The 13685-nt window shown below is 38.5% G+C and overlaps 1 protein-coding gene across 4 annotated transcripts in view; it reads left to right on the top strand.

The window, feature by feature from the left end:
* Positions 1 to 13685, top strand: part of LOC124596607 (nascent polypeptide-associated complex subunit alpha, muscle-specific form-like) — a 109260-nt gene that overhangs the window by 61008 nt on the left and 34567 nt on the right. For all 4 annotated transcript variants that reach the window (XR_006978327.1, XM_047135822.1, XM_047135823.1 and 1 more), the window contains exon 9: positions 3243 to 3425. Coding sequence is in view for 3 of the 4 variants with exons in the window: in XM_047135822.1 (XP_046991778.1) it covers positions 3243 to 3425 (183 nt within the window). In the remaining variant the exon portion in view is untranslated. The remainder of the gene's footprint in view (positions 1 to 3242; positions 3426 to 13685) is intronic.

The following is a 13685-nucleotide window of genomic DNA, read 5'->3' as shown; positions in this document are numbered from 1 at the left end:
TTTCGCTATGCTGTCGGCACAGTTTCACGCCTCTTATAATATTTTATTTTTTACCTCAGAATATTTCCATGTTTCCAAAAAAAAGATGTAGCATATGCATCTGTAAACTTTGAGGATGTTCATATATATATTTTTTTTCATTCTAATCACATTAGTGATTCAGTTACTACCACAGGTTGAAGTAAAAAATTATTTTCCTCCAAAATTTCTTGTAATGTTAGTTTTTATTTTTTTTCCTAGTAGCTAGTGACAATTTTCTTTTGGAAAGTACTCCATCATATTCTAGACTAAAAATAGAGTTGCCTGGTATTTTTTTTATAATTTTTATGAACATTTGAAATTATCACTATAAAATGCTGTAAGACGGCGAGATGACCTTGAAGCCCTGTTTTCATGCCAGTCACTATAGTTATCCTGTTGTTTAATTTGATTTTGGAGACTGGTTGAGTTTGTTGATAGCTGATATTTAGCAGTACCCTTGTTTTGCATAATACAAATACCATATAGTTGGTAACACTCTACATAGTGACATGCATTCAACCTACTTTTTGACACAGCAACAGTGTATCAGTTACTTGTGACATTGTAAATGTGTGCCATATTGTGACACACACCATGACATCTGCCTTTCACAGCCGGTGTGCCAGCTTAACATACATTTATGAGGTATGCTTACAGTTAATTTCTCAACTGAACACATCTGTGCGAGGTGCCTAGAGGAATGATGAGATAGTGCCTATTATAGACAGATATCAGAGTCAGAGTCCCAATCTGGTGACCAGTTCTAACTTGTCACATTCAAGCACTTTGCATAGTGTTACTATATCAATTATGAAAGTTTACAACAGTTTAAAAAGTTTCATTTTATCATCAAAACATTTGCGGCAGACCATCACGAATTTTGTATATATTTCTATATAACAGAATCAGAATAACAAAGAGACTGACAGTGGAGCACAGTTGAGTGTGGAAGGGGCAGGAGGGCGATGTTGGTTAACTGGTGCGTGTGCACACAGTATGGCTGTAGTAGCAGCAGCTGTGTGGTTCCATACTATCTCCTCATGCTGCCTTGTAATGTGCATTATTGAGTTTGCTTAACAGGATTGTAATATACTGGTAGCTTAACAAAAGCACTCCTTTGTATAAAATTATACTGCGCTCCTATTATTTGTATATCTCAATAAAAACTGGGTTTTACGATAATGAGAATGAGTCGTGATCAGCTGACGTAATCGAAATGAAAGAGGTGCTAAAATGGGTTTCAATTGTTCGTGTAACTCAAATGACTAACAACATTAAAATAATACAAACTGCGTAAGTAGTTACCTAAAACTTTAATATGTGTGTAGTCCATTATACTCATGCAAGGAGGTATTCCTTAATCTGAAAATGTGATTAATAGTGGAAAAGGGGTAGACACTCAAAAAAAATCATGCAAAAAGAAAGGTGAGTTATGGCAAAGGGTAAACGCCATTTAGTTTAGAGTCACTTTCTTCCTTGACACTGTCGTTATGTGTTCTGTTCAATGGATGAGTCACTGCAATTGTACAAAGGGTATAAATATATTTTCAATATTATCTCTCCACTCATTTCACATTTCCATACTTGTTTAACAACTGTTTCTGTGTGGTGTGCTACATTACTCAACTTCTCTGGATTTATTTGTGGTAGTACTTCCTCTATCAGTTTTTGAATTTCTGCCATATAGCTTAAGAATTCTATGACCTTGTTCTTTAGCCACTTCGTCAACAACACACTGTTGAAACTCGGGTTTATTTTTGCACAAATTGTCCTGAACTTTGACATTATAGCATTTCAGCCATTCAACAATGTTGGCTTTTGTGTTACTATCATCACTGCTTTATCTCTAACAGCTGAATGGTATGGGGGATTGTCCATTATAATGACAGATGGCTGAAGTTTTCCAATATCTCCCCTTGAACCACATGAAATTATCATGGTTCGTCTCCTCATTGTAGTCATTTGTTTTGCTTGATTTGAAAAAAGTAGGCAGTTCGGTACGAAACCAGATGAAAATCCAGCACACAAGACAATAATCATTGCACCCTTTCCGACAGTAACAGCAAAACTTCCATCTGTCCAGTCTCTCCTGACAAAATGACTGGCATGTATCCATATTTAGTCAAGCCGCACAATGTCGTCAAATGGCACTTTAACAATGTGTGTGTGTGTGTGTGTGTGTGTGTGTGTGTGTGTGTGCGCGCGCGCGTGCATGCGTGCGCACGTGCAGGAGAGGGGGAGGGGGGTGGCACTTAACCACAAAGCAAGAGCTCTGACAAGCATTAACCCCTTAATGATTTTGTGGAGGAAATTGAAAATTATGTCATTCTAGAAGTACCCGAAACTCTCAAGAGGAGAAGATGGCCCATATCAGAAGCGTTTGTTGTCTTGTGTAGAGTCTGTACCTATCGGGACTGGCACTCGAAAACAGTTACCCTTTCACTTATTAGAGTCGCAATGGTATGCGAATTCGCAATGCCTGGCATTAAGGGATTAACAAAGGAATCTTGCTGATGCTGAATAATCTTACCTAATGAAGAGTAACAGACAATCTTGTAATAGTTGGATGTTCAGTCTCTTGTAATACCCAGGTATGTGGCTGAGAACAGCAACTTGTTGAAGAGAGTCTAAGTTTGTTACTTGTTCTGTTGTGCTCTTTTTACTAGGTGTCCATAACCAGCCTCTTCCTTTTCTGCAGAGTATTTTTTCTCACAAATTTTGATGTCAGGGTTTTTATGTATCTTCAAAGCATCTGCAGTCCTTTTGATGACATTTGTTAGAGGCAATAGTCCCTCCTTCTCAAAATACTCTGTACCAAGCACGCACACACTCCCATATCTGACCATGCAAAACATGAGCAGATCTCTGAATTTTCCATTTAACAATCTCACTTTTTTGCACATTTCTGCTGCAAGCCTCAGACGTTTTGCAGTGCAAAATGAATTTTCTGCACAGAGAAACAGAGCACACAACAAAACGGATCATAACTTTTTAGGCCATCAGCCACAAGTGTCATCTGCAATTGGATATTAGCGATAGCAGAGATATTTAACAATGATAAAAGGAACAACCAAGCACATTCTCTTATTAGCTGTTGCTATGGTTGTGGCAAACAGCTAACCGTCAATCACTTTGTTATTCTGATCCATATATAACAGTTTTTTTAATTAAAATTGCTATTTAAATCTGCTGTTTGTATCATGAACTTTGTATCTGTACAGGCAAAACGATCACATTCAGTTGATGGAAGTGTTGCTGTAGCTGGAATGACACCAGTTGGTAAGGATGATAGTTGCTACGAGGTGTGGACACATGAAGAATGTGCGGTATGGGCAGCTGGTGTACATTTAGTGGGTACACGTATTGTTGGACTGCAGGAAGCTGTTTGGGGTGCTGTACGCACTGTAAGTATTGACATGGCTAGTGAAATCTTGTGTGTTTTGTTTTGCTAGTAACAAGATTGTTAAATGTTCCGAGAAGTACTTATAATTTTTCAGTTTAACCAAATCCTTTTAATTGCAGTGCAAAAAGAGTTTTTATTCACACAATCATATTCTATAAATTAATAAAATTGTTTCAAAAGTAGACGTGAAGGACAGGGCAAGTTGTTGAGACATGTCTTAGTGAATTAACACCACGAGCAATATGGGAGGGAGGTGTGGTACGTTTAGTGTGACTTTCAATGTATGTTAACCCTTTTAATGGCAAATACAGAGCGAGTTAAACAGGGCTTTACAACTTCGGAATAATTTGGAAATTTATTACGATAACGTACCAAATCGGTAGATGCATCATTTTGGTTCAGCTGTCCCCGTTGTTATTCAATCTGTATATTGAGCAAGCAGTAAAGGAAACAAAAGAAAAATTTGGAGTAGGTATTAAAATTCATGGAGAAGAAGTAAAAACTTTGAGGTTCGCCGATGACATTATAATTCTGTCAGAGACAGCAAAGGACTTGGAAGAGCAGTTGAACGGAATGGACAGTGTTTTGAAAGGAGGATATAAGATGAACATCAACGAAAGCAAAACGAGGATAATGGAATGTAGTCAAATTAAATCTGGTGATGCTGAGGGAATTAGATTAGGAAATGAGACACTTAAAGTAGTAAAGGAGTTTTGCTATTTAGGGAGCAAAATAACTGATGATGGTCGAAGTAGAGAGGATATAAAATGTAGACTGGCAATGGCAAGGAAATCGTTTCTGAAGAAGAGAAATTTGTTAACATCGAGTATAGATTTAAGTGTCAGGAAGTCGTTTCTGAAAGTATTTGTATGGAGTGTAGCCATGTATGGAAGTGAAACATGGACGATAACTAGTTTGGACAAGAAGAGAATAGAAGCTTTCGAAATGTGGTGCTACAGAAGAATTCTAAAGATAAGGTGGGTAGATCACGTAACTAATGAGGAGGTATTGAATAGGATTGGGGAGAAGAGAAGTTTGTGGCACAACTTGACTAGAAGAAGGGATCGGTTGGTAGGACATGTTTTGAGGCATCAAGGGATCACAAATTTAGCATTGGAGGGCAGCGTGGAGGGTAAAAATCATAGAGGGAGACCAAGAGATCAATACACTAAGCAGATTCAGAAGGATGTAGGTTGCAGTAGGTACTGGGAGATGAAGAAGCTTGCACAGGATAGAGTAGCATGGAGAGCTGCATCAAACCAGTCTCAGGACTGAAGACCACAACGACAAATGACTGCCATTTCTGACGTGGCACACACCCCACTGGTAATCAGTTTCTTCCTGCACTCATTGCAGCAAATTGGGTATAAGTTCTGCATTGGCAGCAGGGATTCGATTTTTCAGGTGGGCGCAGGGGGTCGGAACATACACACAGTCTTTAAAGAGACCCGAAAGAAAAAAATACAGTTGCATCAAGTCTGGGGAGAGAGGTGGCCATGCGATTGGCCCTTCACGGCCAGTCAACCAACCTGGGAAGCAATTATTCAGGAAACCTCTAACTTCCATGAGGAATTGAGGTGGTGCACTATCTCACTAATGGTAAATCATCCCATCTCGGTCATATTCATTGATCTATGGAATTAAAAAGGTTTCAGGCATATTGTCAACTCGAGGGAAACATGGTGATTTATCATGTTTGCTGTGAACAACACTTCGGAACAAATTTCTTGTGCCAGGAGTAAATTGTAGGCTTGCTTTGGAGGTTCTTCAGCATATTCAGTGGGAAATTTACACTGAACAGTGTTGCAGAGTTCGTTTCATGAAACCAAGACACACAGCAAGCATGCTCCATACCAGTGTAAGTAGCCATTTTTAACTGTGCACTATGCTGGTGGACCTGTTGATGGAATGGGATACGATGTGATACGTGAATCAAACCTGGGTGATACATCTACTTATTCTGTAAGTTATCTCAAAGAATTTCTATGTTATTCCAAGGTTGTAAAGTCCATTTTGACTCACTCTGTATCAGCTAATCATGACATTCGTAAAAGGTCAAGTGCAGTCTAATTCTGACATTATAGTCACACCATTACCCTGCACCATCTCTCTGCATATTGAGCAAAAATTTAGTGTCATTGTGTGCTGAACATAATTGTAGGTTAAAGTAATGTGTATTTTCTTGTTGTCATTGTCAATGCAAAATATTAATCGTTATAATTTTAATACATCTCTTGGTATGTTTGTGACTGAACAGTATTATGGTTATGTCAAGCAGGTTCGTGTTTTCAGAACTGATAATAATGTGAAAAATGATTTGACTGAAAGTGATGCAGATTTTAAGTGTTGGGAATAAAATTAACAAAATGAAAGTAGGCAGTGTGTGAGGGCAGGAGCTGAGTGACAAAGCTCATATGGGAAATATGTGAACTGTACTAAGCTAAAGTCAGTGCTGATGAACAACAGCTAGACATTGATAATTACTAATTTGAAGCTACCAGATGGTATGCGGTATGAGTGAGGAGCACAGTGACCCGTTGGCTCAAAGAGGTAGATAGAGAAGTGAAGGCTAATTGGCTGGAATTTTTATAGAGATAAAAATATTGTGGCTATGAAACTTTAATAGAACGATGAAGATAACTTTTCAGCTCTGCTGTACTAATAACACAATGTCAAAAAATGTCCCAAGTCAGAAAGGTGTCTGACCAGCTATGCCAAGAAGCTCTACTAGATGACTATAAATGCATCGCATTCTAAGTCCTGCAGGAGAGGAGTCAATATGCAAGAGCAACACACTCAGCATCCAAGGCAGAGTCAAGAGCACCTCCCTTTATTTGCAGTCAGTATGTTGTAACTGATGCTACATATGACATGTGTCCAACATGTTGCCATGAATCCACTTGTTTGTGACACATACTGTAACCATTCTTACTAGGACACCTGTCACCTGCACTACTGGACGAGGGACGACTGCCTCCCTTCCTCGTCTTCTAAGTTGGTTATCTTTCTCTTAGTGCAAGTAGACTTGACATGCTCCTCACTCACTTGATCTTATGTGCCCTTCGGCAGCTCCAAATTTATAATTATGAGTGTCTAGCAAACTTTGTTGACTATCATTGACTTCAACTAAGCACTGTTCATATATTACGCAAATGGGCTCTATCTGCTCTGCACCTTCCGTATCCAACACCAGACCAGGTCCCTTTGTGACATCAACATTTATTTCACCAACACTTAAAAATCATTATTACATTCAAAAGCTCTATTTTCCATATTCTCAATTTTGAATGTGCCAAAAAAATACTGCAGTACCGTCACATAAGAGCACAGTCGAGAAATATGAAAATTATAATTATTTACATTTTTGGTGGTGGTGGTGACAGTGACGGTGACATTGGTCTCTAGTTTCTAGTGCAGAAAAACTTGGCTGCTCACTGAATGCTATTGCACAGCCCACAAACAGCACACATATTATGAAAACTCGTTAGAACAGCTTGTCCAGCAGTTGAGTGGGATAGAATTCAAAACTAATTTCACTGCATAATGGAGCATTTAAATGCCGTAAATGTGTCGTATCTTAAAGTATTATATACTAGTTCTCGGGAGACATGCTTGCAGCTTGTGTCTACTTGGAAGTTTCCTTTCAGTGGAATTTAATTTCCGCATCCTCTTTAACTTCCACAAGGAACTCTGATATAGCAAGTGAATTATATTGCGAACGAGTGCCGCCAATCAGTTAAGCTCCAAAGTCTTAGGTGCCAGAATGCACCCCTTCAGCCATACAAACGCCCCAGCCACCACCCATCTGCCCTCCCTCCCCAGCCATAAAAATCACAAGTAACAATTTTTGAAAACTTGGTTTACAACTTACAATGAAAAGTCAGTTCTTATGAAATACTGTTCTGAAATTCAGGTTTGTAAAACATCATTTCTAATAATCAAATCAATAAAACCACAAGATTTAATGTAAACAACAGATGCTACTGTCTGTCCCCATATCAATGTAGCTTTGCTCCCTAGTTCTGCTCTATACACGTGGGTAGTCTTCATGACTATGACGTCATGTTTTCAACTGCCTCCAGCTGCAGTGTTCAAACAGTTGATTCATAGCTGTTTGGTGAATGCGTGTCCAGGATTACGTAATAAAGCATTAAGCAGTGAATAATGAAGAAGATATTTCTGTCCTATGGGGATTACATACAATTTAGACATCCCAAAGAGATAGGAAAAACTAAACACGATTTAACATTAGACACGGAGTTAGACCATTAGTAAATGCTTTAAATGGCAGTTGTCTTCTACTCATTGAGATGTATTACAACAGGACTGATGTAAGTTTATATTCATTATTACAAATAACCAATCCCTTGGAGTGCAGAAATTAACCCCTGGTGCTGATGTTAATTAGTGTGGTTGAATTTCTGGTATCGTCCAAGAAACATGTAAAGTGTAAGCCTGAGAGTGGATTGAAAATAATCATAGTGGAGCTCTGTGTACTGATTAATGTAATCTATGCATCCATACTTTCTAAGTTCGTGGTCAGTTGCAAAGAATGGAAACAATTGCATTGACAAACAACGATTTGCCCATTTTGTCCATATGGTGCACATTTTTCTTGATGGTTGGGGCAACTGAATCTGTGATTCAGTTCAAAACATAATGGAAACAAATAGGGAGGATGGCATTGTGGGGAGGCAGTATAACTGCCATTGTTACAATTTGACATGAGCTACTTATGTGGAATCTCACTTATGGAGGCATACAGCTTGCGAGATTTCAAATAATTGTACTATATGTAACACCTCCCGTGTAAGTTGCTGAACTTTTAATGCCCCACTACACGCCTGATGAAATGTTCAGCAATAAATCATTACATATCAAATGATTGATTTAGCAGTTATTTTTGACATGTTGTGTTATTAAAATTTAATTTAAATATGACAATGGAAAGTCCTGATGGAATGTAAATAATTGAGGGTAAAGGTAACAATTCATTGAGCTGTTATGTTATCGAAAGGGCACATAAACAAGACAGAACGTTGTTAAGTTTCTAATGAATCCTTGTTCTTCCTCCAGGAGACAGGGTTCAACTGAATTATGTGCCATGCAGTATCTGCTGACAAGAACTCTGTTGCAGTTGAACACCTTAAAGACCAGTTAAAACTTTTATTGTGTCATTGTGGAGCTGTCCTCGCGCAGTGGATGACCTCAGAAGAGCTGCCATCAAAGACCGAGACAGGCTTGAGCAGCAGTGTGTCTACCACCTTGTAGGCAGCATGCCAAGGAGGTTCCAAGAATACTAAAATTCAATGAATGAATGAATGAATGTTTGTTAGAAGCAGATTTTGCTTTCAAAGATTTGCACTTTCGAACAGAATGTGTTTATTTTGGTTATTGTTTTGTTTTTCTTTGACTGTGAAGTCATCTCTTCAGTTTCACAAGGCTTATTCTTTCATTCCCTGCCCACATTGAATCTAAGACCACACTCGGTTGAAGATATCAAGGTGGTTCAAATTTTGTGGTTTGATTTATTTTTCTTGTTTCGATTTCAGAAACATGTTAATGTTTATATGATACAGTTCTAATTAATACACTTTAATATGTATTTTACATGTATTACATATTTGTTGGTAGGTCCATGTACATGTGCAAGCTGTCCTACAGTGTATAGGTAGTAGTATACATAACCCTAATCAGTGGATCTTTTATATCCTGGTTTCTAGCACATGCCACTGACATTTGCTGATAACTTTTATAAAGTTGGATAGTTATATGAGTGTGATAATCAGCATATACATTTGGATAACTTGTGAAACATATCACTGTTGGCAAATGCACAATTCTCAAATTTATATGCTAATTACCACAACCGTGTAATTACACCATTATATAAATGTTATCAACAAATGTCATTGGCATTTGCTAAGAAACCAGTACATACGTTGATAGCCAAAACATTATGACCATTGCCCACTGTGATGTTTGATGTCACCTGGTGGCATTGCGGGCACGTGACACGGTAAGAAGTGTATGTAAGTGGAGCAGACACAGACAGGAGATCACCCTAGCGAAGATATGGACTGAAAATAGGAAAATCCACTGAGACAAGCAACTTCGACAAAAGGCAGATTATTCTTTCCCAAGCATGTGAATGAGTATCTCGAAAACAGTGAAGCTGTTCTAATGTTCACGTGCTACTGTCATGAGCATCTACAGACTGGTAGAAGGGTAGTGGAACTACTATTAGGCATTAAATGGTTGGATGTCCACGTCTCTTTACAGAATGTGCAATTCAGAGGCTTGTCTACCTAGTAAGGTAGGGTAGACGGCAATATCTGCTGAAGGAACGCAATGCTGGTGCATGCACAAGTGTTTCAGAGCACACCGTCCATTGTACATTGTTTCTGCATTAGACCACCCCTACATGTTCACATGTTTACCCAATGACATCATCAGTACCCAACGACATCATCAGTTACAATTGTAGCGGCCGTAGGACCATCGGGATTCAACTGTCGGATCAGTGGAAATGTGTCGGCTCTTTGGGTGAATCAAATTTTTGCTACACTAGGTTGATAGTCTTCCCCACAAACATGGTCATCAAGGTGAACAGCGGCTTGAAACGTGCATCTCGCCATGGAAGCAGGCTGATGGGACCAGTTTTATGCTATGGGAGACATTCTCTTGCACTTGCATGGGACCTGTGGTATTAATTGAAGACACGCTGACAGCTGCAAACCAACTGCATCCCTTCCCGATGGCAATGTATTCTTTCAGCAGCATAATTGTCCATGTCTTATTGCCAGAACTGTGTGACATTGTTTTTGAGGAGCATTATAATGAACTCCCTTTGATGTCTCAGTGGCCAAATTTGCCTGATTAAAATCCAGTGGACTCCATCTGGGTCGCTATTGGGCGCCATCACCGCATAATCAAGTCAGTGGCTCATTATTCACACAAATTACACAGCCTGTGCACAGACATCTTAATGCTACATACCTCCACAAACCCACCAACCAACTGTCGAATCCCTGATGTATTTCGATCCAAAGATAGAGAAACAAGCTATTAAGAAAGTGATCGTAATGTTTTGGCTCATCAGGGTATATTATGCTGCTGCTGATGGGTATGTGTGCCATCATCTTTGGGATGTAAAAGTCATAGTACTTCAAATATAAACTGATGAATAAAAAATTATGACTACCAGTCAAAGAACGTGTTGGTCCATGTTCGGAAGTTGTGCTTCTGCATGGCATGGATTCAACAAGTCCTTGGTAGGTTTCCAGAGGTGTTTGGCATCAGATGTTGTTGCATAGGTTACACAATTTCCATATATTACCTGCCAGTGGTTTGTAGGCTCGGAGCTGGCACCTGTTAACTCCCAGATGTGTTCCAGCGGGTTTATATCAAGCGAATTAGGTGTTTCACACGTGCTTGGGAGAGATGATCTTTTTGTCAAAGTCGCTTAAGTCAGTGGATTTCCACACTTGAGCCCATATCATCCCTATAATATTTCATTCATCTGTGCTCCACTGACCTATTTCCCTTACTGCGTGTCATAACCCCACAATGCCACCAGATGGCATTTAGTCTTGTGGTGGGCACTGGTCTTCATATTTTGGCCCATCAGTGCACTTATCTGGCCAATAATATTTGTAGCCTGAGTAATGACATTTTAGTTATCAGTGGATATTATGAGCTTATATATTTGTATGTGTATGTATGCAGGACCTTTCATAAATAATAAAGGTTGATTGTGCTGAAAAGGATTCTTTAGAATGAATGTTGAATAAAAGTGAAGAACTGTGCATTATGATGGGTTTATTAAGGTTTGATTTATTTGACATTGAGTGTGACTCATGGACTGCCTCATTGATGAATGTGACTCATTAACTGCCTCGTTGATGTGTCAAGCTCATAAATACTTATACATGTTTGTATTGAGTCATATTGATATCTTCTGTTTCTGACTCCCAGTTTGTCATCCAGGTCAAATTCACATTTTGATGCTGCATGCAGTTTTTACATTCTCATACCAAAGTTCTCTGCTGATACAGTCTGTGCTGCACAAGTTTGAAATCACTTTACTCTTGTCTGTTGATATTAGAATGCTAGTGAAGTTTTATTTGGAGTTAAATAAATATTGACATATTTTATTTATATTTCATAAAGTTAAACGACAGTGATGGCTCTAGAATTATGTTAAAGAACTTATGTAATTATGCTGCCTAAGAAAATCTATGCTTAAAATTTTTATGTTTATGTACTCCTTATTTACATATTGTGGAATTCCCAGAGAACTATTTTCAGGATTGCCAATAACATGATCTCATTGGTAGTCTTGAGTTCTCAAGACTGGTTTCAACATAATGATGCCTCCTTAACCCTACAAGTGTGGGTAATTGTCTGATTTTTCTGTACAGAATTGCAGGACTTTTTGTTTGATAACTGGAACAGTCGTAAGAAAAGGATTAAAGAAATGTAACAAGAATACCAAAAAAATAACTTCTTGATAATGTTTCTGAGTGTGGTATGCCTTCAAGCCAAGTTTCATATGGAGATAGCAGAAATGGTTACTAAGTTAGTGGCATGAGAAGGTATATTTGTAAGTATATGGCTGAGATTTCAGAATGTGTAAAATGTGACTCGTGGTGTTCAAGAGCAAAGGGAAAAGATTCAATGGGAAAATAGCAACTTCCAGCATGCAAACAGCCCAAAAATTTCGTCCAATGTGGTAACAGCAGGCCCCATGAAATTGTCTGGAAAGGGCGGAATGCACATATCCATTTCGCCTGTGGCTGGAGGGTTAAGCCTGGCACTGAACAGTTAGAAGAGTGTTCTTGACTGGCTTAGTTTTTCTACCCTTTCAATGACTCCACTGTTTCAGAGTTTCTGCCCTCCCTTGTGTGCCAACAAATCAGTTGTCTCAGGGCGAGGCTGAAGTTTTAATTTAATGAGGGTGGTGGTTTGGAAGAGGAGTAGGGGGTAAGATTCCTTCCACAACTAGTAGGGGGTAAGATTCCTTCCACAACCAACCAGTTTGTTTTCTGTCACTTCCGTACGTCAGTTCAGATGAATATGTGATTTCTTCAAAAATTTGATGGTATTTTTCGTGTCTCATTCGTCCCCAATCTTAACTTTTGTTCCATCTTTTGATGTAAATGCTGATCGTCTTCCATTGTCCTAAAGAACTGTGACTGATAGCCAGAAATAAATTTTTTTGTATATTGTTCCTACCCTGACATTTCTAATACTATCATTTCTTTTTGATGTTCTTTGTTATGTACCATATTTACCTGACTCGACACGTTTATTCCCCCAAATTCTTTTGAAAAATAAAGAGTAATCTTATGTTTCCAGATTAAAATATTGTTCCTGAGGTCAACATTTTTATGTTGTGTAATAGGTTAATATAGTTGTTGTCTCCAATGTGCAAATGAATCTTTGGCAATTGAGATAACGCTAAGATTTAATTTGAAGAATTCGAAAACTGGATTAGGTGGACCAGCTTGAGCAACCCCTAGGATGAACGTGAGGAGGGGACTGCAGCACAAGGGCAACAAATTTTGTCATGCTTGCAACCATGGGAATGTATATTTTGTACCTTGACTTTATATGAACATGTACCATGTTCACCTGAAAACAGTTGTAGTTCAAACTTCAAGACTGAACAAACACTCAAAAGTAGTATAAGTTTCTACCGGAAAAAATTAATTCTAACAAAAATATTTTTGTACAGAACACTTGGAAGTGCAGCACAACAGAAGAAACATGAGCTTCCACAATGGCACTTACATAGCTACTGCTTTACAGCACTGTTGATTTTTAGGTTGGCAACGGTGTTAACCCAAGGGGTATAGTTTCTACCAATTTAACTGTTAAGGAGCCAGGGAACAATGTATTGTTGTCATTAAATTTGATGATAGTGCTGTACGAACTGTAAATTTTAACACTCAATAATGGATGTAAATCACAGCCCTTACTCTTTAAATGAATGTTGATCTAAAAATTCGCAATTGGTTCACACAGACAGCATGGTTCACACAGACAGCACGATGTTGATCATAGATTAAAAGTCATTCATGAAGTGGAGACCATAAACATTTGTGCAGCAGGAAACAAATTTGACGTTACAGAAGTGAATGTTCGTAGGTGGTATCAGATGAAGAATAAATTAAAAACACCTTTTCTATATGCAAAGTGTTCAGGGAACTGAACAAGAAACACAATGAAAGCTTCCTGATTGGTTGAGAAATTATTC

Source organism: Schistocerca americana, chromosome 2, assembly GCF_021461395.2.
Source record: "Schistocerca americana isolate TAMUIC-IGC-003095 chromosome 2, iqSchAmer2.1, whole genome shotgun sequence".
Classification (NCBI taxonomy): Eukaryota; Metazoa; Arthropoda; class Insecta; order Orthoptera; family Acrididae; genus Schistocerca; species Schistocerca americana.
This window is presented reverse-complemented; position numbering and strand designations above follow the sequence as displayed.